Source organism: Jaculus jaculus, chromosome 8 (assembly GCF_020740685.1).
Source record: "Jaculus jaculus isolate mJacJac1 chromosome 8, mJacJac1.mat.Y.cur, whole genome shotgun sequence".
NCBI lineage: Eukaryota > Metazoa > Chordata > Mammalia > Rodentia > Dipodidae > Jaculus > Jaculus jaculus.
Window position 1 is genome coordinate 42,104,235 of NC_059109.1, and position 25,715 is coordinate 42,129,949.

The 25,715-nt window shown below is 41.0% G+C and overlaps 1 protein-coding gene across 2 annotated transcripts in view; it reads right to left on the minus strand.

Moving 5' to 3' along the window:
- Window positions 1-25,715, minus strand: part of Ino80 (INO80 complex ATPase subunit) — a 178,304-nt gene that overhangs the window by 89,105 nt on the left and 63,484 nt on the right. For both annotated transcript variants that reach the window (XM_045156229.1, XM_045156228.1), the window contains exons 14-24: window positions 24,891-24,986; window positions 17,421-17,480; window positions 16,691-16,833; window positions 15,964-16,048; window positions 14,446-14,563; window positions 12,814-12,899; window positions 10,728-10,895; window positions 10,270-10,403; window positions 8,995-9,062; window positions 7,838-7,931; window positions 3,390-3,561 (exon numbers count right to left, since the gene is read on the minus strand). In XM_045156229.1, the coding sequence (XP_045012164.1) occupies window positions 3,390-3,561; window positions 7,838-7,931; window positions 8,995-9,062; window positions 10,270-10,403; window positions 10,728-10,895; window positions 12,814-12,899; window positions 14,446-14,563; window positions 15,964-16,048; window positions 16,691-16,833; window positions 17,421-17,480; window positions 24,891-24,986 (1,224 nt within the window). The remainder of the gene's footprint in view (window positions 1-3,389; window positions 3,562-7,837; window positions 7,932-8,994; window positions 9,063-10,269; window positions 10,404-10,727; window positions 10,896-12,813; window positions 12,900-14,445; window positions 14,564-15,963; window positions 16,049-16,690; window positions 16,834-17,420; window positions 17,481-24,890; window positions 24,987-25,715) is intronic.

Here is a 25,715-nt window from a genome sequence, read left to right on the forward strand (position 1 = left end):
CCCTGAGACTACAGAGTGAATTCCAGGTCAGCCTGGGATACAGTGAGACCCTACCTCAGAAAACCAAAAAAAAAAAAAAAAAAAATCAAGTCCAGATGGCCAGGGACCTTAATATCAAACCTGAAACTCTAAAACTGCCAGAGGAAAAAGTTAAGGAACTCCTTCAACATAGTGGCATAGGCAATGACTTTCTGAATATAACCCAATTGCTCAGGAAATAAAACCACTAATAAATCACAGGGTTCTCAAGAAATCACAAAGCGTTTTACAGCAAAGGACACTGTGAATAGAGTAGAGACAACCTACAGAATGAGAGAAAATCTTTGCCAGTTATACATCTGACAGAGGATTAATATCCAGAACATATAAAGAACTTAAAAAGCAAAACAATAAGAAATCAAACAACCCAATTAAAAAATAGGCCATGGAACTAAATAGAGAGTTCTTAAAGGAAGAAACACAGATAGCATCTAAAAAAGTATTCTACATCTTTAGCCATCAGGGAAATGCAAGTTAAAACTACTTTAAGATTCCATCTCACTCCTGTAAGAAAGGCTATCATCAAGAAAATAAATGACAATAAATGTTGGCAAGAATGTGGAAAAAGGGGAATCCTGCTATACTACTGGTGGGAATGTAGTCTGGTATAGATAGGCATTGTGGAAATTAGTGTGGAGGTTCTTGAGACAGCTAAAAATAGATTTACCATATGATCCAGCTATACCACTCCTAGGCATATATCCTAAGGACTCTTACAGATACTCATACAACCATGTTTATTGCTGCTCTATTCACAACAGTTAGGAAATGGAACCAGCCTAGATATCCTAGGTGAGTTCAAGGTCAGCCTGAGACTACATAGTAAATTTGAGGGTCAGCCTGAGCTACAGCAAGATCCTACTTTGAAAAGAGAAGAGAAGAGAAGAGAAGAGAAGAGAAGAGAAGAGAAGAGAAGAGAAGAGAAGAGAAGAGAGCTAGGGAGATGGTTTAGTGGTTAAAGATACTTACTTGTGAAGCCTGCTGGCTTGGGCTTTGATTTCAATACCAGGTAAAGCCAGATGTACAATGCAATGCAAACAGCTGGAGTTCATTAGTTTGCAGTGACAACATGCCTTGGCATACTCATCCTTTCTCCCATCAGATAGATTGTATGTATATAGGTATGAGAATAGCTATTAAACCTGAATATGCACTATACTTGAGGTTGAAGGATGTACAGTCCTAGTTACAAATCTCACTAATGCTTATGTTCACCCAAACTGTAAAATAATGCATACCAGTTTTACATTTGAAGACATAAATTATAAATAACCTAAATATCCACTTATGGTATAACAGATTAATAAAGTAGTTTAGGGCTGGGAAGATGGCTCAGCAGTTAAGAGTACTTGCCACTTAAACATTAAGGTCTCTCAGGCCCCAAGACAGCCAAGTTTGACATAAAAGGCCAGGCATGGCCAAGTGTACATCTGTAAGCCCTGCTCATAGAGGGTGAAGACACATTGGGACACAATGATAAGATAGGAGCTATGGGTTGAAGGAGAGGTTTGTCTCAAGTTTGTGGATGAGTGATAGGACACCTGATGTTCTTGTCTGGCTTTTGTATACTTGTGCCTGGGACCATGTACTTACATACACATAAATAAATAAACACCACACTGCACATACCTCACCACACATATAGTGTACATACACACATGTGCACAAAAAATGAAATAAAAAATACAGAAGCAGTTGGGGCTGTGGAGATGACTCAGTAGTTAAATGTACTTGCTTACAAACTATCTGCCTGGGTTCAACTCCCTAGTACTCACATAAAGCCTGATGCACAGAGTGATACATGTATAGTTTGTTTGCAATAACAGGAGGCCCTGTTGTGCTCACACACCTCTCTGTGTATCTTCCCATCTCAAATAAATAAACAAAAACACTTATAAAGGGGCTGGATGGATGGCTTAGTGGTTATAGCCTGCAAAGCCAAAGGACCCAGGTTTGATTCCCCAAAACCCATGTTAGCCATATGCACAAAGAGGCCCATGTGTTTGGAGTTCGTTTACAGTGGTGAGAGACCCTTGCGCGACCATTCTCTCTGTCAAATAAATAACATTAAAAAAATACTTTAGGGATAGAGAGATTGCTTAGCAGTTAATAAGCGCTTGCCTGTGAAGCCTAAGGGCCCCAGTTCGAGGCTCCATTTCCCAGGACCCACGTTAGCCAGATGCACAAGGGGGCGCACGCATCTGGAGTTCGTTTGCAGTGGCTGGAAGCCCCGGTGTGCCCATTCTCTTTCTTTCTGTCTCCTTCTTTCTTGCTGTCACTCTCAAATAAATAAAAATAAACAACAATAAAAAAAAATACTTTAGCCAGGCGTGGTGGCACATGCCTTCAATCCCAGCACCTGGGAGGCAGAGGTAGGAGGATCATCATGAGTTCAAGGCCACCCTGAGACTACATAGTGAATTCCAGGTCAGCATGGGCTAGAGTGAGATCGTACCACAAAAAACTAAAAAAATTATTTCAAAAAACAGCAGCAGTTAAAGGTGCATGCTTGCAAAACCTGGGTTCAATTCTCTAATACCCAAATAAAGCCAGTGGCACATAATGGTGCTTGCATCAAGCAAGCAAGCAAATAGATTTATTCAGACAGCGGAAGAACCTATGCACCACAGATGAATCTCACAAGGATACTACTGAATAAAAGAACCCAGACACAGAAGAGCACTAGATAATTCCTTTTATATAAAATTGAAACATGAGGGCTGGAGAGATGGCTTTGTGGTTAAGCACTTCCCTATGAAGCCTAAGGACCCCGGTTCGAGGCTTGATTCCCCAGGACCCACGTTAGCCAGACACACAGGGGTCGCACGCGTCTGGAGTTCGTTTGTAGTGGCTGGAGGCCCTGGTGCGCCCACTCTGCTCTCTCTCTCTCTGCCTCTTGCTCTCAAATAAATAAATAAAAAATAAAAATTTAAAATTGAAACATGAGGTAAAATAATCTCAGGTGAGAGATAGAAGCACAATTGTGATTATTTGTTGGTTTGTTTGTTCTGAACTAGAAGTGTTAAATGGGAAGGAAAATGAGAGAAGACTTCCAGATGCTGAAGTGGTCTAAATCTGAATCTGGGCGATTGTTACAAAAGTATATGTACATGTGTATGAATTCACAACTTAAGTTTCATGCACTTTACAACAAAGTTATATATAAAACTATTCACACACAAATATAAACCCAAAGTGTTTATTAAGATATACCATTAAACTATGGTACTCATACCTCTGAAAATGTTTGGACTCTGTCAGGACATCATTCAGTATTATTTATACTGCTGCAAACTGAAAGTAAGTAAGGGAACTTGGCAGAAAATCTGTGCTGAAATAACTATACTTACCTTTAACAAAGGGCAGCTGCAAAGGTTGGGAAAGGAAAGTGGAAAATCAACAGCAAGAAGAAAATCCTTGTTTCTCAGGTATCTCTGCTGGCTTTCCCCTTCTGGATATCCCCAAGAGCGCAGCTGATGGAGCCTGTATGAGGCTTTCAGAGACAGGAAAAGAGCTAACCATCTGAAACAAACAATAGCACATACACTTATTCCAGGTCCTATGGAAGTTTGAGGTTGTTCATAGCAGCAAGAATTATGAAAGGGATGTTTCCCAATATTAGCTGTTGTAAATATGAAGCATGTTAGAAACAGTTTAGATAAGGTTATGCCATGATTTGTTCAATATATTCTTTGGGATAACTTGTTTTGCTTCTATCAAAACTAAAATGTTAAGCCAGGCATGGTAGTGCATGCCTTTAATCCCAGCACTTGGGAGGCAGAGGAAGGACTGCCTTGAGTTCAAGGCCACCCTGAGACTACATAGTGAATTCCAGGCCAGCCTGGAGAAAACGAAACGAAACTAAACTAAACTAAAAATGTTGACCAGGCGTGATGGCACATGCCTTTAATATCAGCACCTGGAAGGCAGAGGTAGTAGAAGGATCACTGTGAGCTTGAGGCCAGCCTGAAACTACATAGCAAATTACAGGTCAGCCTGGGCAAGAGCATGACTTTTACTTTGAGAAAAGAAAAAGCTACAATGTGCCTGGCATGGTAGCAGACACCTTTAATCCCAGCACAGCAGTAGGAGGACTGCTGTGAGTTTGAAACCCACCTGGGAATACAGAAGGAGTGCCAGTTAGCATGAGCTAGGAGGGCAAGATCCTACCTCAAAAACAAATAAACAAAAAAATTACTAAAATGTTTATAAAACTCCTATCAATATCCAGAAATAATACAAACTACAAACAAAAATACAAAACACTCAGAAACTTTTTTTCTTTTTCTTTTCCTTTTTCAAGGTAGGGTCTTGCTCTAGCCCAGGCTAACCTGGAATTCACTATGTTGTCTCAGGGTGGCCTTGAACTCACAGCGATCCTCCTACCACTGCCTCCTGAGTGCTGGGTTTCAAGGCATGTGCCACCATGCCTGACTGCCTCAAAAACATTTTTATCAAAAAATCTCACACAAAAACATTTATAAAACTGGAGAAATGGGCTGGAGAGATGGCTTAGCGGTTAAGCGCTTGCCTGTGAAGCCTAAGGACCCCGGTTTGAGGCTCGATTCCCCAGGACCCATGTTAGCCAGATGCACAAGGGGTGCATGTGTCTGGAATTCGTTTGCAGTGGCTGGAAGCCCTGGCACACCCATTCTCTCTCTCTCTCTCTCTGCCTCCTTCTCTCTGTCTCTTTCAAATAAATAAATCAAAATAAACAAACAAACAAAAAAAAAACTGGAGAAATGGCTCACTAGTTAAGGTACTTGCTTACAAAGCCTCACGACCTCCTATCCACATGAATCAATATGCAAAAATTGGCACAAGCATCTGGAGTTCATTTTACAGGCTGGAGGCCCTGGTGTGCCCATTCTTCTCTATCTCTGTTTGCAAATAAATAAAAAAAAAATTGAAAAGGGGGCGGCTACAAAGATGGCTCAGTGGTTGGGGGTGCTTGCTTTCAAGACCTCGTAATCTGGTTTCCATTCCCCAGTACCTCCACAGAGCAGGGCATGTGATTTTAGAGCTCATCTGGGGTGGCAAGAGGCCTTGGTATGTCCATACTTACTCTGTTTCTTGCTCTCAAAAGAAGAAAAAGCTAGAATTTCCTAGAATACTTGAGGAAATTCATAGTATGATCATCTCAAACTAAATAAATCACAACCCATGATTTGCCTTGTAAGTAGCATAATCAGCTAAAACAAACTGTATTTGAAAATGTCAGAATGGATGATATCTAAACCTCTATATGCTAACTAAAATAGAGGAATATTCAGGCAACATCTAGGAGGAAAAAAATCCTGTATTATGAATCATCATGTAGTTAAATATGCAGAAGAATATTAAAATTTTAGCTGGGCATGGTGGTACATGCCTTTAATCCCAGCACTCAAGAAGCAGAGGTAGGAAGATCACTGTAAGTTTGAGGCTCTCCATGAGACTACACAGTGAGTTGAATTCCACGTCAGCCTGAGCTAGAGTGGACCTTACCTCAGAAAACAAACCAAACACACACACACACACACACACACACACACACACAAAAAAAAAAACAATTAAAATTCTGTAAATGCAAACAATAATAATTATTACTATCATTTGAGACAGGATGTAATATAGGCCAGATTGGCCTCCAGCTCATTATATAGTAAAAGCAGTCTTTGAATTTTTTTTCATTTTTATTTTCAGTTTTTCGAGGTAGGGTCTGGAACTCACTAAGTTGTTTCAGGGTGGCAAAGAACTCACAGAGATCCTCCTAGCTACTAAAGGCATATGTCACCAAGCTCTGGTATGTGAATTTCTAATCTTCCTGCCTTCACCTCTGTGCTGGGATTCTAGGCATATATCAGCACACCACTCATAAAATATTATTCCTTTTTTTTGTTTGCTTTTTTCTTTCACCTTTTTTTTTTTTTTTTTTTTTTTTTTGGTTTTTCGAGGTAGGGTCTCACTCTGGTCCAGGCTGACCTGGAATTAACTATGTAGTCTCAGGGTGGCCTTGAACTCATGCAATCCTCCTACCTCTGCCTCCCGAGTACTGTGATTAAAGGTGTGCACCACCACACCTGGCTGTTTGCTTTTTTCTTCAAGGTAGATGCTGACCTGGAATTTACTCTGTAGTTCCAGGCTGGCCTTGAACTCAAAGTGGTCCTATCTCTGTCTCCTGACTGCTAGGATTAAAGGCTTGTACTACTGTGCCTGGCTGAAGATGAAGATGAAGATGATTACTATTATTTTTAGTTTGCAAGCAGAGAGAGACAGAGAAAATGGGGCAGCAGGTCCTCCAGCCACTGCAAACAGACTTCAGATGTACATACTACTTTGTACATGTGGCTTTACATGGGAACTGGGGAATCAAATTCAGGTAATTAGGATTTGCAGACAAGTGCTTTAACCATTGGGCCATCTCTCCAGCTCCATCCTTTAAAAAAATAAATCTGTCAAAATTTATTTATTTATTTATTTTTAAATTATTTCAAATACATAACTTTAATTCCAGCACTTGGGAGGCAGAGGTAGGAGGATCGCTGTGAGTTGAGGCCAGCCTAAGACTACATAGTGAATTACATGCCAGCCTGGACTAAAATGAGACACAACCTCAAAATAAACAAATTTTTGGAGCCAGGGGTGGTGGCGCACGCCTTTAATCCCAGTACTCGGGAAGCAGAGGTTAAGAAGATCACTGATTTCCAGGCCACCTTGAAAAAACATAGTGAATTCCAGGTCAGCCTGAGCTAGAGTGAGACCCTACCTCAAAAAAACAATCCATGACCTCACAGTGCCTGACACTACCTACTCAAGACCATCATAATAGGAGGAAAAGATCATGACATCAAAATAAAAGAAAGACCGATTGAGAGGAGGAGAGGCTATGATGGAGAGAGGTGTTTCAAGGGGAAAGGGGAGGGGAGGGAGAGAGAATGGGCACAACAAGGCCTTCAGCCCCTGTAAATGGTTGTGACGGTGTTGTACCTTGTGCATCTGGCTTAAGTGGGTCCTGGGGAATCAAACCTGGTCCTTTGGCTTTGCAGGCAAGTGCCTTAACAGCTAAGCCATCTCTCCAGGCCCCTAATTATTTTTTTATTTTTTTGTTTTTTCGAGGTAGGGTCTCACTCTAGCCCAGACTAACCTGAAATTCATCACATAGTCTCAGGGTGGCCTCGAACTTACTTCCTCCGCTGCCCAAGAGCTGGGATTAAAGGCATGTGCCACCACACTCAGCTTCCCTACCTTTTTTTTTTTTTTTTTTTTTTCTTTTTGAGGTAGGATCTCACTCTAGCCCAGGCTGACCTGGAATTCTTGGCAACCCTCCTTTCCTCTGCCTCCCAAATGATGGGATTAAAGAAACATGACATTATGCCCAGCTCCAAGGTTTTTATTATTTTTAGAGATAGGGTCTACTCTGGCTCAGGCTGACCTGGAATTCATTATGTAGTCTCAGGGTGGTCTTGAACTCAGGGCAATCCTCCTACCTCTGCCTCCCAAGTGCCTGACTCCAACTCCAATTCCAAGATTATTCTCTTCTATCTATTTTATTTTTTTTTGTTGTTGTTTGCCACCACCCCTGGCTCAAGATTATTCTTAACAAAAAAAAATTGAGGCTAGAATGATATAATATTAAATTTCAGAAAGTGTGGGGGGTGAGGAGGGAGGGAATTACCATGGGATTTTTTTTATAATCATGGAAAATGCTAATAAAAATTTAAAAAATTAAAAAAATAAATAAATAAAATAAATTTCACAGTATTCAACTTTTGTATCTATTTCCAACTGGTACCTTATAAAACAACAAATTTTTTACCTGGCCAAAAGTCCCTGAAGCATGAGGTTTGCCATTTCTGCTGGAGATACATCAATAAAGCGAAGGAAAGAAAAACAGCTTTCTTCATTAATACCTAGAATATCAAATAATGTTAAACCCAAACACAAACCAAGAGACAGTATTCAATTACAGCTTTTGAATTGCTAAATTTTTACTTAAGCATAAAAAAAAGTCAAAGGATTCTTATCTAGCCAGTACATCACATCTTTGTACTGCACTCATAGGCAGATACCACAGTCTATGAAATGTGGCATATATGCGTCAGACTGGAGATGGCTCATCAGTTATCTTTGGGATTTTGGTTTTTTGGTTGTTTTCTCTTACTGTGGTGCCAGGAAAGAGAAAAGGACAGAAGAGAAAGTTTCTAAACTTTGGTCTTAATATTTTCTATAATTACAGTTGAGCCATTCTTTTCTTTATGCTAAGGAAGAAGGAATTAATTCCCATTAATAGCTATCTATAATGTCAAATTTCACGGGTAAGACATTCTCTTTTATTTGTTTGGACAAAGAGTCTCATGTAGCCCAAACTGGCCTCAATTTCCTCTATGTAACTGAGGATGACCATGAACTTTTGATCCTCCTTCCCCTCTCCTTCTCCAGTGCTGAGATTACAGGCCTGTACCACCCACACCTAATTTATGCAGTGCTAGGAACTGAATCTAGGCTATCATGTATGTTAGGAGAGCACTCATCAGCCAAACCTAGCACTGTTTAGTTTATTTTGAGTGAAAGCCTCACTATTGCAGCCCAGGTTAGCTAACCTGTAACTCAAGGTAATTCAGCTGCCTCAGCCTTCTAAGGGCTGTGGTTATAGGTGTGGCCCACCAGGTCTGGCTTCAATGGTAAGAAATTTATAAGAGACAGGTATAAAATAAAGATGGAAAGTCTGTTTAACTATTTCTTTATTGACAACTTGATAATTATATACAACAAACCATGATAATTCCCTTCACAATTTAACTATTACTGCTTCCTATTATACCTATAAAACAAGTTTACGGAAGATAACTAAATAGATAAATATAATTCATTGTAAATAAAAGCCTAGCATTTAGGCAAAACCACTAATAGTTCCAAGTTAAGTCACATGTAAAATTTTCACAGACCTTCATTCCCAAAGATCAAAACACCCACCTTTTCTGTGGAAGAGAGACTGCTGGATATAATCTGGTGCAAATGGAGAAAGAAGAACCCTTAACCACCTGTAAGGTAAATAAATAAAGTAAATCTAAACACAGATATAATAAACATTGGGTTAGCACAACTGGAGGTTCCTAACTAAGGTAAATCTTTTAGTCTTGAAACTGTTTCTACTTTTGTTTTGTTTTGCTTTGTTTTTCTGAGGTAGGGTCTTGGTTTAGCCCAGGCTGACCTGGAATTCACTTTGTAGTCTCAGGGCGGCCTTGAACTCACAGTGACACTCCTACCTCTCATTTCCTAGTACTGGGATTAAAGGCATCACCATGATAGGGCATTTCTACTTTTTTTCTTTTTCTTTCTTTCTTTATTTGAGAGGTCAGAGGCAGAGGTAGGAGGATCACAGTGAGTTTGTGGCCACTCTGAGACTACATAGTAATTCCAGATCAGCCTGGAAAGAGTGAGACCCTATCTCTTGTCAAGGCCTTTAACCACTGCAAACAAACTCCAGACACATGTGCCACCTTGTGCACCTGGCTTATGTGGGTTCTGGGGAATTGAACTTGGGTCCTTTAGCTTTGCACGCACCTTAACTGGCTAAGTCATCTCCCCAGGCCTTTTGCTTTTTCAAAAATATTTTATTTATTTATTTGAGAGAGAGAAAGAGGAGACCCTACCTCAAACAACAACAACAACAAAAACAGAAAAAGGAAGGAAGGAAGCAAGCTCCTTCTGTGTAGAAGTAATAGTAGCCTTGTTATATTGTAAAAATAATATAGCTTGACCTATTTTTTTTTTCCCCACTGTTTCAAGGTAGTCTTAACTCTAGCCCAGGATGACCTGGAATTCACTCTGTAGTCCCATGGTGGCCTTGAGCTCATGACTGTTTTCCTACTTCTGCCTCCCGAGTGCTGGGATTAATTGTGTGCACCATTCTGCCCAGCTGGGGTATTTTTGCTTGTTTGTTTTTCAGTGGATCTAACTTTGAGTTATGTTTTATTTTTAATGTTTTTGTTTTATTTCTTCTATTTATTTAATAGAGAGGGAGAGAATGGGTGTGCCAGGGCCTTCAGCTGCTGCAGATCATCTCCAGATGCATGTGCCTTGGCATGTCCATTTTCTTTCTTTTTGTCTACCTGCCTCTTTTTCTTTCTCTCAAGGGCACTCTAGTGAATTTCAAGTCAGCCTGGGCAACAGCAAGACCCTACCTTGAAAAACCAAAATAAATAAATAAATACAACCCAAACAGAGTAAATATTAATTTTTAAGTACCTGTCTCGTGAATGGTTGAAGACCCTGATCTGTCCATGACGGTAGATAAACTTTGAAATTTCATATGGCTTTAGGGAAATATGAAATGGTGACCAAGTTTCTTGCCGTTCAAATAATTCTGGGTGATTACAAACCTAAGAAGAATGGAAATGGTAAGGCAATGTTATTGTGTACAGGTATGACTGTTCAATATTTAACTTCATGAATACTCACTACCCTCTCCCTTTTATTCGTGGTAGGGTCTCACTCTAGACCAAGCTCACCTGTAACTCACTCTGTAGTCTCAGGATGGCCTTACAGTGATACTCCTACTCCTGCCTCCCAGTGCTAAAGTTAAAGAAATGCCTGGCTACATTCCCATTTTAATCTCAAGCAGGTTTTAATGGCATCAAGCCTTGAGCTTTTTCCATAAAGTAGATTAATAAGACAACACCAAGGCAATTGACTTAAGCACTTACCTTCCTAAATTGCATGACTAGATTCATGAGGCTGCTGGTGGTGTTTTGTGCTTGTTGGGTAGAGCCCATAGAAGACTGCAGTAAGTCCTCAATGGAAATTTTGTTCTTTAGCGCTTGATATAACAGCTTTTGTCGGCTGGTCAGTTGGCAGTACATTAGAATCTCAATCTAACAATTAGGAAGAACATTCACGCTTGTAAATATCATGCGAAAGAAAAATTAGTATATGCTTGAATAAGAAAACACATGAAAAACCAGATTATGACTGTGAAACAATACTCATCTAAATTCATTACTTTTTTTTTTTCAAGTTTTCAGGGTAGGGTCTCACTCCATCCAGGCTGACTTGGCTCGAACTCACAGTGATCCTCCTACCTCTGCCTCCCAAGTGCTGTATGACATTGCTATTACAGGTCCTATTTAAACTCAGAGCTGGGGCACCACTCAGCAGTACAGAGGTTGCCTAGCATGCTCAAATCTCTGGCTGGGTTCTGGTGTCTACACTATAAAGGCTCAGGAGATAGCTCAGCGGTAAAGGAACTTGACTTGCAAAGTCTGCTGGCCTGGTTTCAATTTCTCAGCCTGTCATATAAACCTGAGAGCAAAAAGTAATACAAGTGGGCTAGAGGGATGGCTTAGTGGTTAAGGCATTTGCCTGTAAAGCCAAAGGACCCAGGTTCAATCCCCAGGACCCACATTAGGCAGATGCACAAGAGGGCCCACACATCTGGAGTTCATTTACAGTGGTTGGAGGCCCTGGTGTACCTATTCTCCCCCCCTCTCATTCTCTGTCAAATAAATAAATAAAAATAATTAAAAGATAATAATACAAATGTCAGGATCAGGTTGGCAGCATTATGGACCTGGAATTCACTCTGCAGTGTAAGGGTGTCCTGAAAGCACAGTAATCCTCCTACCTCTGCCTCCCAAGAGCTGGGATTAAAGGCATGCATTACCACCACACCTTGAACTAATTAATTAATTAATTAGAGAGCAAATGAATGAGAAGGGGTGTGCCAGGAACTCCTGGACAATCAGGCGTTGTAAGTAAGAACCTTTAACCACTGAGCCATTTCTCCATACCAGCCTCTGACCATGTACAACCCAAGGTTTCCAATATACAACTTCAACCTCAGTCGTTCCCCAGAACAGTGTCATTTCATGTTTGAGACTCCTGATTTTCCCACTTTTTCCCCTATGGTGATCTGTACTTCCCCCCTTCCTCACCTCGCCTGTCCCAACAAGCCAGTGGAATGTACTTAAAACCCAAGTTATGCAATTCTCTGAGAAATCAAGCTGGAGGTGAATTGGAAACCTCCTGTCAGGATGCTGGAAAGAGCTACGCAGCCTGCAGCCTTTTAGGAGAGAGACATCATCACCAGCAGTGGACCCTGCAAGCCTCAAAGCTGGCCAGCCAGGACAAATGTGACAAATGCTGCAATAGTGGCATGTCTGTTATGAAGAAAACTGAACTGGAGGCCTGCTCCATGGGAGGGAATACATGAGTGCTAGGAGTTATAATTGCATTGTCTGGCTAAATGCATATATACCACGCCCTCCAAACTGCCTTCGAAGCACTTTTCTATGTATTCTTATTTTTATTTATTTATTTAGTTGAAAGAGAAAAGGGTAGATAAAGGGAGAAAAAAATGGAGGTGCTAGGGCCTCTAGCCACTGCAAATGAACCTCCAGACACATGCACCACCTTACATGGCTTACATGGGTCCTTGGGAATCAAACCTGAGTCCTTAGGCTTTTCAGGCAAGCACCTTACCTGGTGAGTCATCTGTCCAGCCCTAGGCATTTTTTTTTTAACATTTTTTTTTTTTGTTTGTTTTGTTTTTCGAGGTAGGGTCTCACTCTAGCCCAGGCTGACCTGGAATTCATTATGGAGTCTCAGGGTGGCCTCGAACTCATGGCGATCCTCCTACCTCTGCCTCCCGAGTGCTGGGATTAAAGGCGTGCGCCACCACGCCCGGCTTTTTTTAACATTTATACTCACTTTTGGTGATCCTCCTACCTCTGTGCTGAGTGCTGGAATTAAAGGCATGTGCTACCACATCTGGCAGGATTTTTTATTTCTTACCTTGTCAGACAATTCATTTTCTACATCTTTCTTGATTCGCCTCAGCATAAATGGTTTCAAGATCATGTGTAAGCGAGACAGTTGATCTATAAAAAATAATATACCATATTGATTAAACACAAACAAGTAACAGGTTCATCTCGTCTACACCCTTCAAATACTTTTTGTTTGTTTGTTTGTTTGTTTTGAGGTAGGGTCTCACTCTAGCCCAGACTGACCTGGAATTCAAAGTCTCAGGGTGGCCTTGAAGTCACAGCGATCCTCCTACCTCTGCCTCCCGAGTGCTGGGATTAAAGGCGTGCACCAGGCTGGAGAGATGGCTTAGTGATTAAGTGCTTGCCTGTGAAGCCTAAGGACCCGGGTTCGAGGCTCAATTCCCCAGGGCCCACGTTAGCCAGATGCACAAGGGGGGGCACGCGTCTGGAGTTTGTTTGCAGTGGCTGGAAGCCCTGGTGTGCCCATTCTCTCTCTCTCTCTCTCTCTCTCTGCCTCTTTCTCTCTCTGTCTGTCACTCTCAAATAAATAAATAAAACAAAACATTAAAAATAAATAAATAAATAAATAAAGGCGTGCGCCACCATGCCTAGCTAACTACAAATGCTTTTTAGCTCAAAATGATTATCTAAAAGACCAAAACTTTTCCACAAGCAAAAAAAAAAAAATAATAATAATAATAATCAAGAAACTTAAATGTGTTTTATATTATTTATGTATGTGATGTGTGGTGTATGCACATATGTGTGCACTATGCAGAGTCTATAAGGAAAATGTCGGGTGTCCTGTGCTCATCAGTGTATTTCTTTGAGACAGGTTTCTCCCTCAACTCCAAGCTGTTGTTCGTTATTACGGACTAGGGTTACACATGCGTGTGACCATACCCAGCTTTCTAAGTAAGTTCTGTGGACTCAATCTTGGTGCTATCCAATCCAAAAAGCCCCTTATGCCTGAATGGAAAGTATTCTAACCTGCTGATCTCTCTTCATTACTCAGAAAGTAAAATTATCAGTAGCATCTTGCTACAGTCAGTTAGACAAAAGCATTAGGCTCCACTTACATTAGAATCCACTTTTAGGGACTGGGAAGACAGTTCAGTGGTTAAAGGTGCTTGCTTGCAAAGCCTGCTGACCTGGATTAAATTCCCCAGTATCCACATAAAGCCAGATATGCAAAGTGGCACATGCATCTGAGGTTTGTTTACAGTGGCAATGGGCCCTGGTGCACCCATTCTCTTTCTATCTCCTTAAAAAAAAAAAAAAAAAAAAAAGCCTGATGATGCATGCCTTTAACCCCAGCACTTAGAAGGCAGAGGTAGGAGGATCGACACGAGTTTGAGGCCACCCAGACTACAGTCAATTACAGGTTAGCTTGAGCTACACTGAGTTCCTACCTAGAAATGAAAAAAAGTATAGTTAGGCATGGTGGCACATGCATTTAATCCCAGCGCTCAGGAGGCAGAGGTAGAAGGATCAATGTGAGTTCAAGGCCACCCTGAGACTACATAGTTAATTCCAGGTCAGCCTGGACCAGAGTGAGACCCTACCTTGAAAAACAAAAACAAAAACAAACAAACAAAAAAAAGTATATCCCCTGACACATACATACACACAGGGCAAGATTATAATTAGTACTCACTCTCATCAATGGTGGATTTGTTTTCAGCATGGCTTTCAATGTCCTTGGAAAACCATTCATTAAATTCTTCATGTGAATCAAATAATGTTGGCATAATGAAATGTAGCAGTGCCCAAAGCTAGAAACCAAAGAAAAACATAGAACAAATGTAGCGAGATTCAATGATACTATGTTAGGATACGAGTCAAAAGTGTATGTTTGTGCATGTCCGAATGCAAGCTTTCCAGCTTTGTAAGCAAGCACCTTAACCGCTAAAGGCATCTCCTGAGCCCCTCTGCCATCTATTTTTTGTAACTCTAGTTTTATGGGACAGAGCCATACCCATCCATTTATACAATACTTATGACCACTTTCACACTACATAGACAAAACTGAGTAGTTGCAATAGTGACTGTATGATCTGCAAAATGTAAAATACTTATCAACTTCATACATAGTTTTCTGGGGTTGGAAAGTTGGCTCAGCAGCTGAAGGCACCTGTTTGTAAAGCCTAAGTGCCTGGGTTCAATTCCCCAATACCCATAATAAAGCCAGGTGCACAAGTGGCGCATGCATCTGGAGTTCATCTGCAGTGGCAGAAGGTCCTAATATACCCATACTCTCACTCTGTCTCTCTCTCACACACACTTAAGTTGTTAATTTATGTATGAGAAAGACACAGGGAGAGAATGGGCATGTCAGGGCCTCTAGACACTTCAAACCAACTCCAGGTGAATGTGCCACCTTGTGAATCTGGCTTACGTGGGTCCTAGGGAACTGAACCTGGGCCCACAGGCTTCACAGGCAAATGCCTTAACTACTAAAAGCCATCTTTCTAGCCCTATAAATATTTTTTTTTTAAAAAGAAAGTTTTCAAAGCTGAGCATGGTGGCCTATCTTTAATCCCGGCATGTGGGAGGCAAAGATAGAACTGCTGTGAGTTCAAGACCAGGCTGAGACTACATAGTAAATTCCAGGTCGGCATGAGCTACAGTGACACCCTACCTTGAAAAAAAAAAAAAGAAGTAGTTTTCTGATCTCTATTATAGTTGAATTATCTTTCTTAAAGGAAAAATTAGGGGGTCAATGCAAATAATTATATCAATAAATAAGAAAGAAAGAATAAAGCGGGGCACTGTGGCACATGCCTTTAGTCCCAGCACTTGGAAAGCAGAGGTAGGAGAATCACCATGAGTTCGAGGCCGCCCTGAGACTACATAGTGAATTCCAAGTCAGACTGGGCTTGAGTGAAACCCTACCCTGAAAAACCAAAAAAAAAAAAAAAAAAAAAAATTTACCTTTTAATTCTAGCACAAAAACATTTCTACATTAGATGGGAAATCATTTTCTGGTGGACTTTATATTAATTAAATCAATACATTAATAAATAATAAGAAAATAAGAATGATGCCTAAAAGACTAGTTCATGAACTGGTCCATTTGTGAGGGGAATATAAGTTGTAAAGAGTGGGAGTACTCCAGGAAGAATGGTTACAACTGTCATATGAAGACAAACACAGGACCTTTACTAGTGCCTACCTCTGCCATGGTATTCTGAATAGGCGTTCCAGTTAGCAAAAGCCGATTCCGACACTGGAACTGTAAGAGAATCTTCCAACGAACACTGTTTAATGAAATGGATTACAAGTCTAAATTAGTGACATTTTTTTTCTTTAATTACCCAGGAACCCAGTATTCTTAAATGTTTTGCAAGTAACACAGAAAATGATGTACTCTACCATGTATACAAAGAAAAAGTTAACAGTAGATAGGAAAATTCAGCAGAGCTGACTCTTCAACAAACATTATATTAGGCAAAGCAGGATCTTTTCTGTCTTTTCAGTTTATTAATTTTTTATTTTTATTTTTTAGTTTTTCAAGGTAGGGCACTGTAGCTCAGGCTGTCCTGGAATTCACTATATAGTCTCAGGGTAGCCTCAAACTCTCAAAGAGATCCTCCTACCTCTGCCTCCAAGTGCTGGAATTAAAGGTGTGTACCACCACATCTTTTCTGTCTTTATAGAGTCAACTATCCATCATTTTTTAAAACATAAACAATCTATTTAGAAGAAGGCACTTATCTATAACAGAAAGTATTGAGATGATTAATCTATCCTTCTAGTTCAAATTTGCAGGAAGCAATGAAAAAAGGAAGATGTGAAAAGATATAAAATGAAACCTCATTGTTTGTAGCCTTAAGTATGTCCTCCTTAGAGTACAACATAAAGATTTGTCAGGTGGGCGTAGTTGCTCTTCATCACATTACCTGGAACTACTCTTCAGTGCTTGAGCCTCATCTAATACCATGTACTGCCATTTGACTCGCTGGAAATATTTTACATCTTGTACCACCAGCTGGTAGCTGGTGATAACCACATGGAAGGGAGCATCCTGAGTGTACAGAGTTTTCTGCAATATAAGAGGGAAAGGGCCAAAAGAGACAGGTAACAAATCTTAATAAGGTAATAAAAATATGGACTACATTTTCTATAGATATGATGTTTAAGAGAGCCCTAAAAGATGTTCTTCCCCCATTCATGTGACACAAATATATGCAGAGAGATGAACTGCAAAGGATTTAAACCTGGAAAGTATTTGAAATCTTAGAACAAACTATGCTTACAACTAATCTCTAGTTTATTACAAAAAAGGATCTCTCTTAACCTTGGGACTTTTAGTCCAACTGATTGCTTGCATCAAAATATATACATATGTATAAATGTATTGATTTATGGGCCATGCATGGTGGTGCACACCTTTAGTCCCAGCACTTGGGAAGCAGAAGTAGAAAGAATCGCTGTGAGTTCAAGGCCACCCTGAGACTGCATAGTAAATCCCAGGTGAGCCTCGGCTAGAGTGAGACTCTACCTTGAAAAAAAAAAAAGTATTGATTTATATCTAAAAGTATATCAGATTTTATATGCATAAGGAATTATTAAAATAACATAAAATTGACTGGATGTATGTACATATGTAAATAGAAAGTTGAAAGTTACCTGACTCCAAAACTTTCTGATGACTTTTCTATCATGAGGATTTCCCCAATATGGTAGCACCTGAAAAACAGGTCAACATATACATTATTTTCTACTAATAATATTATTTCTTTGTTTCTAAGCAGAGAAAGAAAGAGGAAAATGGGCCCCTTCAAACTGCAAATGAACTACAGATACATGTACCACTTTGTGTATCTGGGCTTACATGGGTACTAGGGAACCAAATCTTTAACCGCTGCATCATCTCTCCAGCCTATCTATTGTAAATATATTTTAAGAGTGTAATTATGACTTAAGAAAAGGTGTGGTGGTATGTGTCAGAAATTCTAGCAATTGGGACACAATGGTAGAAAGATCACCACAAGCTTAAGATCAACCTAGTCTATCTTAGTAGTAAGATCCAGGACAGCCAGAGTTACACTGTACAACCCTGTCCAAACAAAAATCAAAATACCTGTGCTGGGGAGATGGCTCAGCGGTTAAAACACTTACTTGCAAAGCCTAATGGCTGGCCTGGGTTTGATTCCCCAGTACATGTGCCTGGATCATTCAATTAGGATGAATATGAGTTCTTCTGTTGGTGTTGGAGTAAGTAGTTTGACTCTCCTTTAGTTAGCCAAATAAACACACACACAATGTACCTTTTTTTGAAAAATGTTTTAACTGACAACTTCCATAATTAAAGACAACAAACCATGACAATTCCCACTTCTCCCCACTTTCACCTTCACAAACAACGTATCTTTTAAAATGTGTTTTAAATAAATCTTCTATACTTTATTTATTTGAGGGAGGAAGGGAGGGAGGGTGTGTGTGTGTGTGTGTGTGTGTGTGTGTGTGTGTGTGTGTGTTTGTAGGTGTGCCACAGAGCCTCCTGTTCCTGCAGACCAACTACATATTCATAAACCATTTTTTGTATCTGGCTTGTTGGGGGTAATGGGGAATTGAACCTGGGACAACAGGCTTTGTAAGCCCCAACTGAACATTTTTGTTTAAGTTTTTATTTTTTTCTATTATTTATTTGTGTATGTTTTTAAAAATTATTTTTATTTGTAAGCAAAGAGAGGGCCCACGTTAGCAAGATGCACAAGGGGGTGCAGGCGTCTGGAGTTCGTTTGCAGTGGCTGGAAGCCCTAGCACGCCCGTTCTCTCTCTCTCTCTCTCTCTCTCTCTCACACTCTTTCTTTCACTTTGTTGCTCTCAAGTAAACAAACAAAAAAATTTAACAAAAAGAATGGGAGAACCTCTGAGGATAATGGGGCCTGCCATTGGCATCACTTGGGCATCAGGAGGTTAACTTTAAAACTGGTAAAAGGGAATAGACTCTGCATTACAGGGGATCATAAACCTGTCCCCCATACTCATAGACACCTATGCCACACTACCCCAAAAGCCCCAAATCAGGAGATGTACTTCATCCCTCCAGATGACACCTGGTGGGCCTGCTCTACTGGGCTGACTCCTTGTGTTCATACTTCAACTCTCAAACACACCAGTAGATTCTGTGTGCTGGTCCAGCTAACTCCTAAGATTATTTATTATTCAGGTGAAGACATGGATATTCTATTCTCTCCCCTCCAGACCAGAAGATAAGAACAGGTGACAATTGCTGTAGTCCTAGTCCCCACCCTGCTAGGACTCGGTATTGCCAGGGCCACTGGAGTGGACACCTCAGCCCTAGTTTTCCAAGACAAAAATTACAAGGCCCTAAGCCTAGTGATAGATGCTGATTGATCCGAGATAGAAAAGTCCATCTCACATCTTGAGACTTCCTGATCTTCACTAGCCAAAGTTACCCTTCAGAATAGACATGGAATAGACCCCATATTCCTCCAACAAGGCAGACTATGTCTAGCCCTAGGAGAACAATGCTGTGTTTATGCTAACCACTCTGGAATCATCAAAGAATCAATGTCTCCAATGCAAACAAGATTACAAGATAGAGAAAAAGAGAGACAAAAATTCAAAAACTGATATAAATCCTTTTTTTAATTGGTCCCCTTGGCTCACTACCCTCCTTTCAGTGGTGGCAGGGCACCTGGTGCTGTTGTTACCCACCCTCATCTGTGGGCCCTGTATCCTTAACACGCTCATAAGGTTTGTCAAAGAATGCATGCCTACCATTCAGTTTACAGTCTTAAAGTGCCAATATCAACCCCTAGACCCCTCTCAAGGATTTGAGATGAAACCTGTCTCAAGGGGGAAATGAGAGGATCAAATATGCTTCAGTTTACAGCTAGGTCTAAGTTTCAGTTTCCTGGGGAGGCAGGCAAGACTTTTGGGAAAAACCACAAACAAAGGGCTGTTAATCAACATTGACTCTGACATGTGGCTGGGGAAGATAGCTGCCCAGAGGCCTGAGTCAGTTCCTGCAAGACCTCTGGATTATAACCAAGAAAAGGGACTTGCCTGAGATAGTGGGCTCCACAGCTGAGTCAGTTGTTGCAAAATTTCTAAAACATGTCTAAGCATGGCCAAGGATGGCAAAATCTGGGCCACAGCCAATCAAAGGTGTACAAATGTAACTGCTGCTTGCTTAGCCAATCACATTAGATGACCTAACCCTCCTAAAATTCCCCAGCTGTGCTTAAAAGGGGTTTGTGTACTCCTCTCAGGGTCACCATTTTGTATGAATGGTTGACCCCCGCATGCTGGCTGATTCTTCAGAATAAATGCTCCTTGCTTTTACATAAAAAAAAAAAAAAAAAAAAAAAGAATGGGAGAACTAGGACCTCCAGCCACTACAGACGAACTCCAGATGCATGCACTTCTTTGGGCATACAGTTTTACATGAATACTGGGGAATTAAAACCCAGGTCATTAGGCTTTGCAGGCAAGCACCTTAATCGCTGAGCCATTTCTCCACCCCATGTGTGTGTGTATTCATGTGTGTGTGAGTGCATGCTGCGGTCTAGAGAAGAACCTCAGGGACTTTTGTCTTTCTTTCCACTTTTGCCACTGCTGGCTAACTTACAGATTCTCCTGGCTCTACTTAAGTAGCTACTTTGCCTCTGGCATTATGTGGGTACTGAGGAGTATGGAGTACCCAACTAAAGTTAGCAGGCTTGAATGTCCCCCCCCCCCCCCCCAGTAGCATGGTCTCGCTCTAGCATAGGCTGACCTGGAATTCACTCTGCAGTCCCAGGTTGGCCTCAAATTCAAGGCATTCCACCTACCTCTGCCTCCTGAGTGGTGACATTAAAGGCATGAGCAACCACACCAGGTTTGGTTTTGTTTTTAAACATGTAAACATTTTTAAACACTGAGCCATCCCTCCAGCCCCACAATGTATCTTTTGAAAGCATCAGAAGTATTGAGGCAACAGAGAATTATGGAGTCATAGTCTAGAAAAGAAAGGAAGACCACAAAGGCAAACCAAACAGGTTTTATGCTCTGATGACACTGATATATTCTAAAACTTCTAGCTGAGACAGTAAAAGAGTATTTTAAAAGAGATGTAGGGCTCATAGGAAAACAAAAGCAATCTGGGCATGGTGGTACACACCTTTAATCCCAGCATTTGGGAGGCAGAGGTAGGAGGATCACCGTGAGTTTGAGGCCACCCTGAACTAGAGAGAGACCCTACTACAGAAAACCAAAAAAAAAAAAAAAAGGAAAAATTAAAGACTATTTTCTTATCCCATGCTGGAAATGAAAGGAAGCTCAACTTGCAATAAAAGCTGGTTCCAGAATTAAATTCACCGTCAAAGGAGCAGTATCAAAGGCATAACAGTACCACACTGCCATCTCTTGGCCAGTACAGGAGCTACTGAAACCTTCAGTGGTTATGCAAAAATTAAGAACATTAATTGTACCCAGCATGATAGTGCACGCCTTTAATCCTAGCACTCCAGAGGCAGAGGTAGGAGGATTGCTGTGAGTTCAAGAAGGCCACCCTGAGGCTACATAATGAATTCCAGGCTGGCCCGGCTTTGTTTTGTTTTTATGAGGTAGGGTAATAATGTGTTGGGCAGATAACAAAAGATTATTTAGCTAATTTTTATTTCTATTTTTATTTTGATTTTTTAAAATTGAATATTTTTAATATTTTTACAAGGATAGAGACATAGAAAGAAACACATACAGAATATATGGGTGTACTGGGACATCTAGCTGGGGCAAACTCCAGGTACACACACCACTTTGTGTATTTGGCTTTACACATTATTGGGGACTCTAACTCAGGTTGTTAGGCTCAACATGGAAGCAGTTTAACTGCTGATTTATCTCTCCAGGACTTTTTTTTTTTGGGGGGGGGGGGACAGTTGAGTAGAGTCCTGGACTTCACTATGTAGTCTAAGGAATCCTCCAACCTCAGCCTCCCTGGTGTGGGGGAGAGTGTGTACCGCCAAACCCAGCCCTTTTTTTGTTTTTTAATGTAAATGCTGGACACATAACTCAGGTCCTCATAATTGTGCTGCAAGCACACTTATCTTTCCAGCAGTTTTCAGTGTTTTGTTTTTTTTTAGCATGTGCAAAAAGAACTGGGTCACCGGGGCCTCAGCAACTGCAATGGAACTCCAGACACTTGTGCCACCTATTGGGAATATGAGACCATGCACTTGCCTCACCATTGGACATCAAATCTGGATCAAACATGAGTCCTTTAGATTTGCACGCAAGTGCCTTAACCACTAAGCAATCTCTCCAGCCCTGTTTTAATATTATTTATTTTTATATTTATATATAATTTTTATTTTTTGGTTTGTCAAGGTAGGATCTCACTCTAGCCCAGGCTGACCTGGAATTCACTATGTAGTCTCAGAGTGGTCTCAAAATTACAGCAATCCTCCTACCTCTGCCTCCCAAATGCTGGGATTAAACGTGTACGCAACCATGCACAGGAAGGGTGGGGTTTTGAGATAGGATCTTCTCTTTGAATTTCTGATTCTTCTGCTTCTACCTCCAAACTGCTGAGATGACAGGTGTGTATGTCCAGCACAGAAACAGTTCAAGCCGGGCGTGTTGGCACCCATCTTTAATCCCAGCACTCAGGAGGGCAGAGGTAGTAGAATCACTGTGAGTGATTCAGCCACCCTGAGAACATAAGATTGAATTCCAGGTCAGCCGGGGATATAATGAGACCCTACCTTGAAAAACTAACAAAACAAAAAACAAAACAAAACAAAAAGGTCTCACTCTAGTCCAGGCTGACCTGGAATTTACTATGCAGTCTCAGGATGGTGGTGAATGCACAGTGATCCACCTACCTCTGCCTCCCGAATGCTGGGATTAAAGGCGTATGCCAACACACCTGGCTAAACAGTTCAAATTTTTAATGCAGGATATTTCCCTTCATAAATAATCAAATGTCATTTTTTTTCTTTTGGAGACAGGATGTCATATATCATACAACCCATGATGGCCTCCACCACCAAGTGCTGGAGTAACAGGCATTTGCCACCACATCAGATTTTATGCAGTGCTGCAGATTAAACACAGGACTTATTGCATGCCAGGCAAGAACTTTACCAACTGAGCAACATCTTCAGCCCAGCCAAACTTACTTTGTACCATCTGAATTAGCTAAATAATCTTTTGTTATCTGCCCAACACATTATTACCTGGACCAGGTCTAAAAAGCTCTCTTTCTCTAATAAATTAACAAAAATAAAAAATAAAAAACAAAACAAAAAATAAGTGAATTGGCTCATGTGTCTAGAGTTCATCTGAAATGGCACTAGGCTCTGGTGTGCCCATTTTCATTCTGTTTCCAAATAAATACTAAAGATATATATATATCTTATTTATTTATCTGACAGGGGGCGGGGAGAGAGAGAGAGAGAATGGGCACACCAGGGCCTCCAGCCACCGCAAAGAACTCCAGACACATGTGCCCCCTTCCCTTATGCATCTGGCTAATGTGGGTCCAGCAGAATTAAACCGGACTCCTTTGGCTTTGCAGACAAGCGCCTTAACTGCTAAGCCATCCCTCTAGCCCTATTATTTTTTAAATTTTTATCTTATTTTCTAGTTCAAGGTAGGGTCTCAACTCTCACCCAGGCTAATGCGGAACTCACTCTAGTTCCAGGCTGATTTGAACTAACAACAATCCTCCTATCTTAGCCTCCCAAGTGCTGGGATTAAACATGTGCACCACACTGGCCTAAACAATTAATGTCCGGGGCTGGAGAGATGGCTTAGTGGTTAGGGTGGTTGCATACAAAGCCAAAGGACCTAGGTTCAGCTGCTGTCTGGCTAAATCTATCTACTATGCTCACCAAACTGCCCAGTAAGCACTTCTCTTAATGTTCATACCCATATACTAATGCTACTCTCACTTTTGGTAGAGAAACTTCTCTTTTCAGATGCAGTGACCTTGGGATGACACAGAAGGTATCATGGTGCTGGAAAAGAAGTGACAGAGGAGTGCTCAGTACTGCGATATCTCTATCACACCTTTCAAGGCTCAGGGTCCTTTGCAGAAGAGATGGTGGAAAGAAAGTAAGAGTCAAAGGAAGGTAGGACTCCTTCAGACAAAAAATAGCCTGGATATCCATGACCCCACAGTGCCTGACAGTACCTACTCAAGACCATCTGAAGAGGAGGAAAAGATCATGACATCAAAATAAAACAGAGACTGATTGAGAAGGGGAGGGGATATGATGGAGAATGCAGTTTCAATGGGGAAAGTGGGGGAAGGGAGGGCATTATATTTCAATGCTTGATGCTTCTTCTCAACACCATGATGCCTTCTGAGTTATTCCAAGGTCAATGCCATCTGAAAAAAGAAGGTTCTCTACCAAAAGTGAGAGCATGTGAGTGCCTTAACCACTATGCCATCTCTCCAGCCCAGCAGTTGTTTTTTTTTTTTTTGAGGCTGAGTGATGAATCTGTGAGTAAAGTACTTGCTATGTAATCCTGTTGATCCAAGTTCACTAGTGCACTTGCTCAGAACCTACAAAAGGCTAGACATGTACTGCCTGTAATCCCAGACCATCTATGGCAATAAGGAAAGCAGAAACCAGAGACTCCAAAAGCTCAAGAGCCAGATAGCCTGGTGAACAAGTGCGACCCTACCTCAAAATAAAATGGGAAGCAAGAACATAAAACTTGAAGCTGTCCTCTGACCTCCACATGTGTGACATGGTAAAAGTACACATTTAAACACATACACACAACACACACACACCTACATGTGGGGGCAAAAGAGGTAGAAGGGAGGATTGAGGCAAGCCAGGAGCTGCAGAGTAAATTACAGGTCAGCCTGACTAGTGAGACCCTACCTCAAAAAAACCAAAACATGCCAAGCAGGGTGGCACACACCTTTAATCTCAGCACTCGGGAGGCAGAGGTAGGAGGACTGCTCTGAGTTTGAGGCCAGTCTGGGAGCACACAGTGAGTTCCAGGTCAGCCTGATCAGGAGTACAACCCTACCTTGAACCCCCCATGCCCCCCCAAAAAAGCAACACACACACACACTTTTTTTTTTTAAACCAGAACAAAGCCCTGTGTATTATTGATCTTTACCTTAAATTTTGGAACAAATCTTGTAAACTCCTGGTGCCAATTGTTAAGTGTGGAAGCAGGTGAAATTATTAAGAAAGGTCCCCAAATGTTTTCTCTCTGCAACAGAAAACTTGGTCAGCTAACTGAAGAAGGACAAGTAAAGATATTTAATTCAAAATCAATAAGAACAAGAGCTTTTTGTTTTGTTTTCTTTTTCAAGGTAGGGTATCATTCTATCCCAGGCTGACTTGGAATTCACTATGTAGTTTCAGGGTGGCTTCAAACTCATAGTGATCCTCCTACCTCTGCCTCCCAAGTGCTGGGATCAAAGGCATGCACCACCACGCCTGGCAATTACTGTTTTAAAAATGGGAAGCATTATAGTTATTTGACAGAAAGCATTTGCTTTCTTGACAATGTGTTTTTACACATGTTTTCCTACTTAATTCTTGGTAAGTTACCACAGGTAGATATCTCTGCTTTGGAGAAGAGACATTCTGAAGTAAAGTTGTTCAAAAGAGTTGTTGCCTGAGTTTTCACTGGTAAAAGGGCAGAGTTGAGACCACAGGCTCCAATGTACTTGCCAATATACTGGTGGGTCTTAATGGAAGGTGAAAGAAATTCATACCATATACACTCAAAAATTTCCTGCCCCCTTGAAAACCAAATGTTTTACCACGCTATCAAAAAGTCCTACGGGGAGCTGGAGCAATGGCTTAGCAGTTAAGGCGCTTGCCTGCAAAGCCAAAGGACTCAGGTTTAATTCCCCAGGAACCACATAAGTCAGATGTACAAGGCGGCATATGTGTCTGGGGTTTGTCTGCAGTGACTGGAAGCCCTGGTGTG